This window comes from Leptopilina boulardi, unplaced genomic scaffold (genome assembly GCF_019393585.1).
Source record: "Leptopilina boulardi isolate dan_hultmark-lab unplaced genomic scaffold, ZJU_Lbou_2.1 LbouV2_240, whole genome shotgun sequence".
NCBI lineage: Eukaryota > Metazoa > Arthropoda > Insecta > Hymenoptera > Figitidae > Leptopilina > Leptopilina boulardi.
Genome location: NW_026137797.1, coordinates 120,729 through 131,566, shown reverse-complemented (window position 1 = coordinate 131,566; position 10,838 = coordinate 120,729). Strand labels below are relative to the sequence as shown.

Here is a 10,838-nt window from a genome sequence, read left to right as displayed (position 1 = left end):
AACACATATATGATACTACTCTTCACAAGTAAAATGTTTTCACTTTAACCTTATCTTTCTTATTATTATACAACTGAACCTCCCAATTCTATAACTCGTTTAGCGCTCGGACGGACGCTCTACTAGTAGTCGGGTAGCAGCGAGCGTCAATGACTCCTTCGCTACTACCCGACTACCAATAGAGCGTCCGGCCGAGCGCTAAACGAGTTATAAAATTAGGAGGTTCAACTTTATAGTTTATAAAATTGTTGAATTTATTTTAAAAAAATTTTATATTAAACTTATAACTTCTACGTTATAATTTTATTTTATATTTTATGCTAATTTCATATGTTTTCACAACTAAATTAAGATATCGACAATATTTACATTTTAAACACCACTCTACAATTACATTGTACTTATCTTTTCAGATACTATAATGAAAATTCACCTTCATGAAGTTGGCGTCGACGCACAGCGCCGGAAATTGTTTTTCACAGGACAAAAAATGTCAAATTATTTTTTTTAAGATTTTCAATCCAAATAATGTCTAGAGAAATACTTTTCAAGGTATTATATGGACCCAAAACATTTTTAAAAAGATTTGATATTTTCGGTCCCGTGAAAAACAAATTTCGTCGCTGAGCGTCGATGCCAACTTCATGGAGGTGAACATTTTGTTTTTGTTCTCCTTTTTTCATAGAACCCTCATGCCAAAAAATTTATAAATACATTAAATTATATTAAGGGTTTAGATAAAAAACATCATAATACTTTATTTAATTTATATTACATTAATATTTCTCAAATAAGTATTAATTTAATTATTATAAATGTCATAAAATAATGAAATAAAATTTTTGCATTTCTGAACATGAATATGGCTGGTGAGTACTAATTGGTACAACTCTGGTCACCAATAGGGGCAACCAAAAATTCGTCGAACACAAATTGGTACAATAACACCACTTTAAACAAATTGTAAATTCAGATGTTCATTATATGAACATTTTGCTTCCTCTTTACGATCAGCAAAAAATTTGCTTCCTCGTGGAGAAAGCATTAACATTGAAATAAACATACAAAAATAATATAATAATAATATAAACATTTGAGTACCTATACATTTGAGTTAAATTTAAAGAATTAATGGAAGTTAAAAAATCAAAAATTCACATTTTAGCTGAAATATCAAAAAATTAATGAAAAATAATATATAATTTATGATTATTTACAATTATATCGATTCTTTTCAATGCAAGGAACACAATTATTTTATATTTAAACTTGAATTGAAATAAATACAAAATTTTTTAGCTAAAATGTGAATTTTTTATTTTTTAACTTTCATTAATTTATTAAATTTACCTTAAATGTAAACTTTATATATACCAATCGATTTGTTTTCATGTAAGGAATACAATTATTTCATCTATAAACTTAAATTTAAATAATCACAAAATTTTATAGCCAAAATGTGAATTTTTGATTTTTTAACTTTCATTAATTTTTTAAATTTAAATTAAAACTATATTTTATATATACCGATCGAATTGTCTTGACGTAAGGAAGACGATTTTATTATACATAACCTTAAATTTTTCTATTTAAAAATTCTTTCGATTGAAAAAAATTTTTGGAAAAAGACGATAATATTTTTTTTGGGTATTTTTTAAAATCCTTTGGACAGTTTTGAGATATTAATATGATAAATAAGCCTATCAAATTTTATCTGAATCGATTAAGGGCATGTCCAACATGTGAAATGTAAATAAACATGAAATGTAAAAAAACCATGCACATTTTTTCGCACTTTTCATTTGAATAGGAAATGAAAAGGACCCCGCACTTTTTGTATTGAAATTGGCTCTCAGCCAAGTTTTTTGTAACTTTGCATTTTTGTAGTTTTTGACCTCCTGAACAAAAAATGTATATGACAAAACTCAAAATAATGACCAGTTTTTGAGATACAGCGCTCCAAAGTTGAAAAATAATTAAATAATGTGTATTGAATACATGAGATTGTTTTCTGTCAGAAATCAATTAAACCGGCTTAAAACTGGTTACTCGGGGGTTTTTGGGGTCGCTAATTACGAATCCGGTGTCACTTTTTAAAAATTCAAAATGGCGGATACAATATGGCGGACTTCTTTTTAAAAAATCGTTTGGATTTTCTTGAAACTCTCTACTCGGCGGTTTTTGGAATCGCTGATTACGAATCCGGTGTCAGTTTTTAAAAATTAAAAATGGCGGATCCAATATGGCGGACTTGTTTTTAAAAAATCGTTTGGATTTGCTTGAAACTCTCTACTCGGGGTTTTTGTGGTCGCTGATTACGAATCCGGTGTCAGTTTTTAAAAATTCAAAATGGCTCTCTATTTTTTTCTAATCTTCGAATTTCAGTAAATAGGAGGAGTTTGGAAGTTATCTTTATTGGACAAAAATCTCTATTTTCTCTTTAGGGGATGAGACAATTATTATTTAAAAAAAAATTCTCTTCACTGTGAATTTTCCATGCCCAACGGCCGTGGAGAAAATGGAGATTTTTGGTTAATTGAAATAAGACATAAACTTCTCCTTTTTACAGCAATATTTCTATTCGTGGCATCGAAAATGCGAAATGGAGAGAATAACAGTATATTAAGCAACAAGGGGCCAAAGGCAGCCATTGTTTACGTTGGAGTTTACAACCCGAGACGTGAACGAGTGCTAGCAAACGGGAGAACATACATTGTAAAAAGAAAGTTTAAAAATAATAATAGTTAGTCTATTTTTTAAAGAGAAAATGGAGAAAATGAATGGATGGATATGACGATATTGATGATGTATATTTTATTCTTTTTTCCATACTAACTTCATTTGTTTCTTTCTTCTTTTATTAAGTCATTCATTTATTTTTTAGTGATAGGGTGTAGAGATACTCTGTAATGCAATTTAGAATTTTCTTTTGATTTTGTTTAGTTGTTCTGTATTGATTTCATTTTTCCTAGTAAGTTGAGGAAACCGGCCGTTTATTCATTTTTTAATTATTTAGTCTAGAACTGAATCCATACTCTTAAATGCAAGTTAGAATTTCTTTCTGGTGTTGTTCATATGATTTTCTCCGTGCCGAGTTCAGTTGTTTTTTTTGATAAGTCAAAGATATATTAACTTTAACCTGTTTTTCATTTATTCTTTCGTGAAGTGGAGTAGAGATTCTTTATACTACCAATTACTGAGTCTTGTTAATCTTGAGAAAACCGGCAATTAATGCATTTATTATTTCGTGTTGTAAAGAAGAAATTGAACAAAAATACTTCATATAGGGCTTTTGGATGCTTGTTGTTAGTAAAAAATAAAATATCTTACAAACAAATAAAGTTATCGTAAATCTAAACTAACCAATTGAAAGTTAAGCTAATTCCGCATCCAACGAGTCTGTTAACACCACTCAAAAAGTTAAGATTTCTTTTGAGAACAATTCAAACTGGTTGTCAAATTTGATCCAACCAGGTTTTGTTGTAAAAACCAGTTGGATCCAACAAAAGCTAGAAAACGGTTATTATCTACGATAATCTAACCGACACTTACGAAATTAGTTAATCAGACAAAAGTCTACAGATTAACAAGACTTTATTATTTTACAAACTCTGGGAAAAACCCATAAGGGTCATAAAATCTTTCCTTTTAAGAAAGTATGACGTCACTGAAAAGGTAGGACCTTCTACCTGTTTAGGTATACAAGCGACGGAAGTGAAAAAGGAACTGTTTATAACAACGAACTCACTTCTTCGGTATCTCTCAATGAGTCAACATGTGAAATCTTACGTTTATTAAAATTATTAAAAATAAAAGTGTTAAAGTTTACAAAAATTATTGTGTTTTATTCAAAAACCCAAACAAGGTCCTTCGAGCCGGATATTAAAATCCAAACTTTTGAAGATTTAATTGTGCTTATATTTGAAACACGTGGCCAGTGAAAGTAATCGAGTGTGCAAGATGGAAGAACTAATCGACGAACAAGAAATTGCTATCACCACAATAACCAGAGCAGAAAGAAGCTTCAGAAAACGTCCTTATGGTGAAATGACTGCAGCATACGTGGAAGGTCGACGATCAGAGTTGATGCAAGCTTGGAACAATTGCAAGGCATTGGATGTGAAGATCAACGCAATCGCAAAAGGATCAGATAAGTCTTTAATTTCTTATTTTTCTGAAAGTAAATTTGAAAATGCAGAGGAAAATTATTTACAGACTTTAGACACGTTTAATGAAACAATAGCAAATATAAACACTCGTTTAATCCGCGATTCAGGTGAAAGTTCTCAGTCCCGCGATTCCATAGAGCCACATAGAAGAATTAAATTACCTAGAATTGATTTACCGAAATTTAACGGTAATTATCTTGAATGGCAAAACTTCAAAGATATGTTTGAATCAATGATAGCTTCAGAACATGATTTAGCTGATGTACAAAAAATGCAATACCTCAAATCTTGTTTGGAAGGGGAGGCAGCTCAACTTCTCAAACACTTAGGTACAAATTCGTCAAACTATGCTAGTGCATGGGAATTACTCGAAACTCGTTACGCTAATCAACGCGTAATTATTGACTCATACTTAAATTCATTTATATCAATTCCCCCGATTTCGAATGAAACTGTAACAGATTTAAAACTATTACGCGATACTACGATAGAAGCTCTACATGCTCTTAAAAACTTAGGTCGTAATATTAATGATGACTTGTTGGTTTTTATCGTGTCTAAAAAACTAGGACGTCCGTCATTAATTGAATGGGAAAAATACCTTAGTGACAAAATCGAATACCCCACTTTCAAAGAATTAGATAAATTTTTAAATATACGCATTCGACTTTAGAAGCTTTACAAAATGCCAAAGAGATTCAAAAAACCCAAAGTCAAAAACCCAAAGAAAACGTAACTAAAATCAAATCTCATAATACACAAATTCGTTCAACTACTTCGATGAGTGATGGTTGTGTTCTTTGTGGTGAAAAGCATTATCTTTATAGTTGCGAGAAATTCAAACTCATGTCTGAACTAGAGAAAAGGCAAATAGTAAAAGATAAACGATTATGTTTTAATTGCCTCAAACCGAATCATGCGGTTCGTAATTGTCGAAATAAAAGTGTTTGTTTAAAATGCAAAAAACCCCACCACACGTTGTTACACTCTGCTCAACCATCGCTCAGACAAGAAACTGCGTTGCTTAATTCCGCTGAAAATGAAAATGTTAAATCTGAAAACAATCAAAAACAAAGTTCTAGTTCGGTTTCATGACAAAAAACAAGCGACCTCTCGGAGAGAAGCAATGTCACTCTGCAATACACAAGTTGCAATTCAGTCCTTTTAGCTACCGCGACAATCTATGTTACTTCCTTTGATATTAGCAAAAAATTAAGAATTAATGCATTATTAGATCAAGGTTCGGAGGCTACATTCATCTCTGAAAATGTAGTTCAATTACTCCATGCCAAAACACACCGTGTCTTAATTAGAGTTAACGGCGTAGATAACGTTTTTATCAGTAATGTAAAGGCTAAAGTAAACTTAACTATATTTTCAAGAACGGAACCACAGAATTCGATTGAGATTTCCGCTTTAGTGTTACCGAGACTTAATAACTACACACGTTTGAACGCAAGCTCTACTAAACAATGGGAACACTTAAAGAACTTAAATTTCGCTGACGACAATCCATTCATAACAAAAAAGTATGAGATGATTATTGGAGCAGATTATTACGGCTCTCTTTTGTTAAAAGGTATAAAAAAAGGTCCTAATGGTTCCCCCATTGCTCAGAATTCCCTTTTAGGATGGATAGTCTCTGGTCCTACGAATTCCTTAGAAACAGTTCCTAGAACTTTAGCTCACCAAAATATAGAAATTCCGGAACTTCAACAAGATCTACAACGATTTTGGGAAGTCGAGGAATGTTTCGAAAAGATAAGCCTTACACCTGAGGAAAAAAGTTGTGAAGAATATTTTAGTAACATACATTCGCGAACAACAGAGGGACGTTACGTTGTTCGACAAATTTTTAAAGACAAAGAGAATCAAATCCTAGGATCATCCTTAGCAAAATCCCTTACTATGTTGACAAGATCAGAAAAACGTTTAGACAAAAATCCTTCTCTTAAGAACGATTATTATGATTTTTTAAAAGAATATAAAACGTTAAACCACATGGTTGAGATAAAACCTGATTTAAAAGACGAAAAACAACGCGTTTACTTACCTCATCACCCAATAATACGAGAAAGTAGTTCAACAACACGTGTCAGAGTAGTTTTTAACGCATCCAGTCTTACTTCTAATGGTGTTTCCTTGAATGACCTTTTGTCAGCTGGTCCCAAATTACACACGGAAATCCCTTCGATTATTTTACGCTGGCGAAACTATCGCTTTGTTATGACGGCAGATATCTGCAAAATGTTTAGACAAATTCTAATCGACCCCCAAGATCAACACTTACAAAATATAGTGTGTCGCTTGGGACCAGATGAGGAGATAAAACACTTTCGATTACTCACCGTTACATACGGCACGAAATCAGCTCCTTATTTAGCAAATCGAGTGATAAAGCAGTTAGCTGCGGATGAAGGAGAAGATTTTCCAGAAGCTAAAACGGTATTGGAAAACGACTTTTATGTCGATGATGGTTTATTTGGTGGAAATGATTTAGAAAAAACTCGAGTTCTTAAAAACGATTTATGCAAACTTTTAGCGCGAGGAGGTTTTATGTTATACAAGTTTTCCTCAAATGCCCCAGAATTATTATCTGGACATACTGATATTGAAGAAAGTAAAAATCTTGATATAGTAGAAACAGAGAGTAATTGTTCGGTGCTCGGTCTAGTTTGGAATTCGAAAGATGACGAATTTAGATTTACCGTCGCAATGCAACCATTTTCCGTAGTAACCAAACGATTAATTCTATCTGTAATTTCCAAGCTATTTGACCCTTTAGGTTTAGTAGCTCCTATTATAATTGTCGCGAAAATTATAATGCAAGACCTATGGTTACAAAAATTTCAATGGGATTCAGAATTACCCGAGAAATTTAAAGAACAGTGGGTTTCGTATTGTCACAAACTCAACAGTATAAAATCTATTAAAATACCTCGCTGGACTGGTTGTAAAGAGGGGAGTCAAATTGAGGTACATGGTTTCGCAGACGCATCTTCACGCGCTTATGCTGCTGTAGTTTATATTCGTGTTCTAAACCCACATAAGTCACCTATCCTCACTATCTCCCTTGCAAAAACTAAAGTTGCACCTATTAAAATTGTGACCATTCCAAGATTGGAATTATGTGCAATAGTTCTGCTTACAAAATTACTTAAAAGGGTTGTTAGCGATCATCAACTGAATCAAACTCCAATATATGGTTGGACAGATTCAACAATTGCACTCTCCTGGTTAGCTAAACATCCTTCAACATGGAAGACTTTCGTTGCTAACCGAGTTCAAACAGTACATACATTGCTTCCCTGTATAAAATGGAGACATGTTCCTTCTTCTGATAACCCGGCAGATTGTGCCTCAAGGGGGATTAATCCTTCCGAATTGCAGGAAAACAGACTTTGGTGGCAGGGACCTATTTGGTTAAAAGAACCAGAAGCCTCTTGGCCTTCAAGTCCTGTTCTAGAGTACGGCAACAGGCACACTTGAGATGCCTCCACGGTGGCCCTCAGCTAACTTTATTTTTAAAAGATTAGTAGATTGTTAATAAACAATTGCAATGTTAACTAATTGTTTATTAACAATCTACTTATCTAAAATACTTCATATAGGGCTCGTTGGATGCGGAATTACGTTAACTTTCAATTACTAACTTCAGAATTACGGTAACTTTATTCGTTTGTAAAATATTTCATTTGTTATAAAAATTAATTAATTAATTAATTAATATCTCAAAAACTTTAAAAGATCCCACTCTGAAAATTACATGTTTTGTAGGAAATTAGTCAAGCTTTCCATTGAGATAGTTAAAAATAATTTTAAAAAATCCGATTTTGAGATAAACGTAAATTAACATTTTGACCTTGAATTTCAAGGTCAAATGTTATTTAAAAAAAAAATTTTATTAACAGCGTGTAGCTCGTCAAAAAAGCTTCAAAAATCATTATATATATGTTAACTTTTATGCATTCTACTTATAAATATTGTACATTAAAAAAAATTTTTTTTTAAAAAGTCAAAAATTAAAAACGTTGTAATTCAAAAACTATTTTATTAAATTCAATAATAATTGATTTTTAGACTTTCACCAACAATAACAACATTTTAGAAAAGTATGGATTAAATTCGAGAACTTTTAATTTTTTGTTCGGACATTTCAGGAATTTTGCCTCATATAAGTATTTAAACCGAAAGGTTTATTCTGTTTGCTGTCAAGTTTCGATCTATTTTCGATTTATTTTTGTCACAAATATTCAATTAGGAACTAATAACAAATGCAGTTATTAAAAATGTCGTTCAGAGTACGCTTCGCGTGTTATACGTGCAATGCACAATTTGCAAGGCAACAATAGCGATTATTGGTTGGTGATGAAAACATTGTTAGGCGCCAAATTGCTATCACAAGAAGGGTTCAGCTGAATCATCCTCCACTTCACCTGAACGAAAATTCGAGATTATGTTTCTAATACCATATGTCAATTTCAAACGAAATAGCACAAGAAAATGAGGATCCAAATTGTTTGCGATTAAATATTTTAACTCAAACTGCTAGCAGCTCTTGTGTAGTTTGTAACGAGCAAAATAATGTGAGTAGATTATCCGTAGGCTGTAGAGTAAAAGTTTTTGTAGCAAGAGATATTTACATGTCCCAAAATGTAAGAGCCTGTCCACATCATTTAGATGAAGAAGGCAACTTATTTAATGTTTTACTACCTGGTTTTCGTTCCATTAATGGACCTTGTAAGATTAACGGACGTATTCTGGCATCATTTTTACATGGTTTAAGAGAAGAAAGCGCTAAAAAGATATATTTTCAAGAATGAAAATAATTTAAATGATGATGAATTTGTGTGCATTGCACCCATCACAAAAGAACAGTTTCAGGAACTGTTTACATTTTGTGATCCAGTTTCACAATATGGTAACATGAGACACATTTCTAAAAAAGATTTATTGACCTTTCTATGTAAGTTAAGACAAGTCATAAGTGATGACTTCCTGTAACTTATCTTTCATTACCCAAGCAGACAGTGTGTGAGCTTGATTATAGATAACGTAAGAAAGTAATTAATGTTAAGATTAGTTCCTCACAATATCGGTATCAGATCAATAACACGTCAAGACTATATAGATCGGCATGTTACTGATTTCGCTAATGCTTTATACAATCCTCAACCGAATGAAGCCAAAGCTATCGTTGCCATTGACACCACATACGCCTACATGCAAAAAAGTACAAACTTCCGTGTATTACATCAGTCATATTCCCTTCACAAAGGAAAACATCTTTTAAAACCTACCATCATTGTGGCTCCCGACGTATATATTTTGGCAATTTTCGGTCCATATTTCTCAGATGCCAGAAATAATGATGCACAAATATTACGCCAAGAATTTGATAATAATGTCGATACTTTAAGAGACTGGTGTCAAGTCGGTGATATCGTACTTGTTGACAGAAGATATCGTGATGTTCGGACACTTTTGGAGCGTTTGGGAATAAACATCAAAATGCCAGCTCTGCTTAATGCTTAAGTTAAGTTAATGCTCTGCTTAAGTTGAGGCAACTTACAACCGAAGATGCTAATGAGTCTCGTCTGGTTACGAAAAGTCGATGGATTTGTTGGAAGTTAGAAATGCACATTTTAGATTAGTTTTCAAGTTTCTCGCTGGAACAATTAGTCTCTGTTATGCGAAAAACCTTATGTTAGAGCAGTCTCGAGTGCCCAACATTGTGCAAGCACACGGAAATAGCAAACTAACTATTTTAGCACCAAACTGCTTTATCCTTTAATAGTATATAATTTCGTTTACCTATTAAAGTATGAAATACCCAGATAACAAAATGCCAGGCTCCTGGGTAGCCCAGCGCTAGCCCGGTGGCCGATTGACATGCCCGTCGGGCAGGCTAGAACGCAGCATCTTGTGCGCGCCATTGATAGCCATAAGGCTCGCCCCCGTGGCAGGCACCCGCATGCCGGCAGGCTGTACGCCTTAGATGCCGATAATATTTTAATGTATAAGAAACATTTTTTTTAATAAAAATAAGTGATCGGATAAAGAAACAATATTTATGAACGATAACACAAATTTATTGCTTTTTTAAATACAATGTATGTTAATGTACACTTAGACGTATTTTTATGTAATTTTTTAGACAATACTACTTAGAAATTTTAACAAAAGTCCAAAAATTAAAAATAGGGAAATTTTACACAAACTATAAACATAATATCGACAAAATATTCAGCAGCGATTGAATCATATGCCAAAAGTAATTTTCACTGAATTTCAAATTCGTTTTCCTGAGACTTCTTGACATACACTGTCAAAAAAATCTGTATTAAATTTAATAAATTGTATATGAAGCAAATATGCAATACCAGTACTGTAATTTAATATACATTTTTATTAAGATTAATATACATTTACATTAAATTTAATAGAACTTGTATTACATTTAATGTGAATGTATATTAATGTATATTAATCTTAATAAAAATGTATATTAAATTTCAGTACTGGTATTGCATATTTGCTTCTTATACAATTTATTAAATTTAATACAGATTTTTCTAACAGTGTATGTCAAGAAGTCTCACGAAAACGAATTTGAAAAAGAAACGTGATTCTAAGAAACAATTAATTAACGTGTAAATTATGAATAAC

At 32.2% G+C, this 10,838-nt stretch overlaps 1 protein-coding gene across 1 annotated transcript; it reads left to right on the top strand.

Annotated features, from left to right (window-relative positions):
- Positions 1-3,960: 3,960 nt before the first annotated feature.
- LOC127280380 (uncharacterized) lies at positions 3,961-7,658 on the top strand. Its single transcript, XM_051303336.1, has 3 exons — positions 3,961-4,119; positions 4,216-4,690; positions 5,404-7,658. The coding sequence occupies exons 1-3, from the start codon at positions 3,961-3,963 to the stop codon at positions 7,656-7,658; spliced, it is 2,889 nt and encodes a 962-aa protein (XP_051159293.1).
- The last annotated feature ends 3,180 nt before the right edge of the window (positions 7,659-10,838 follow it).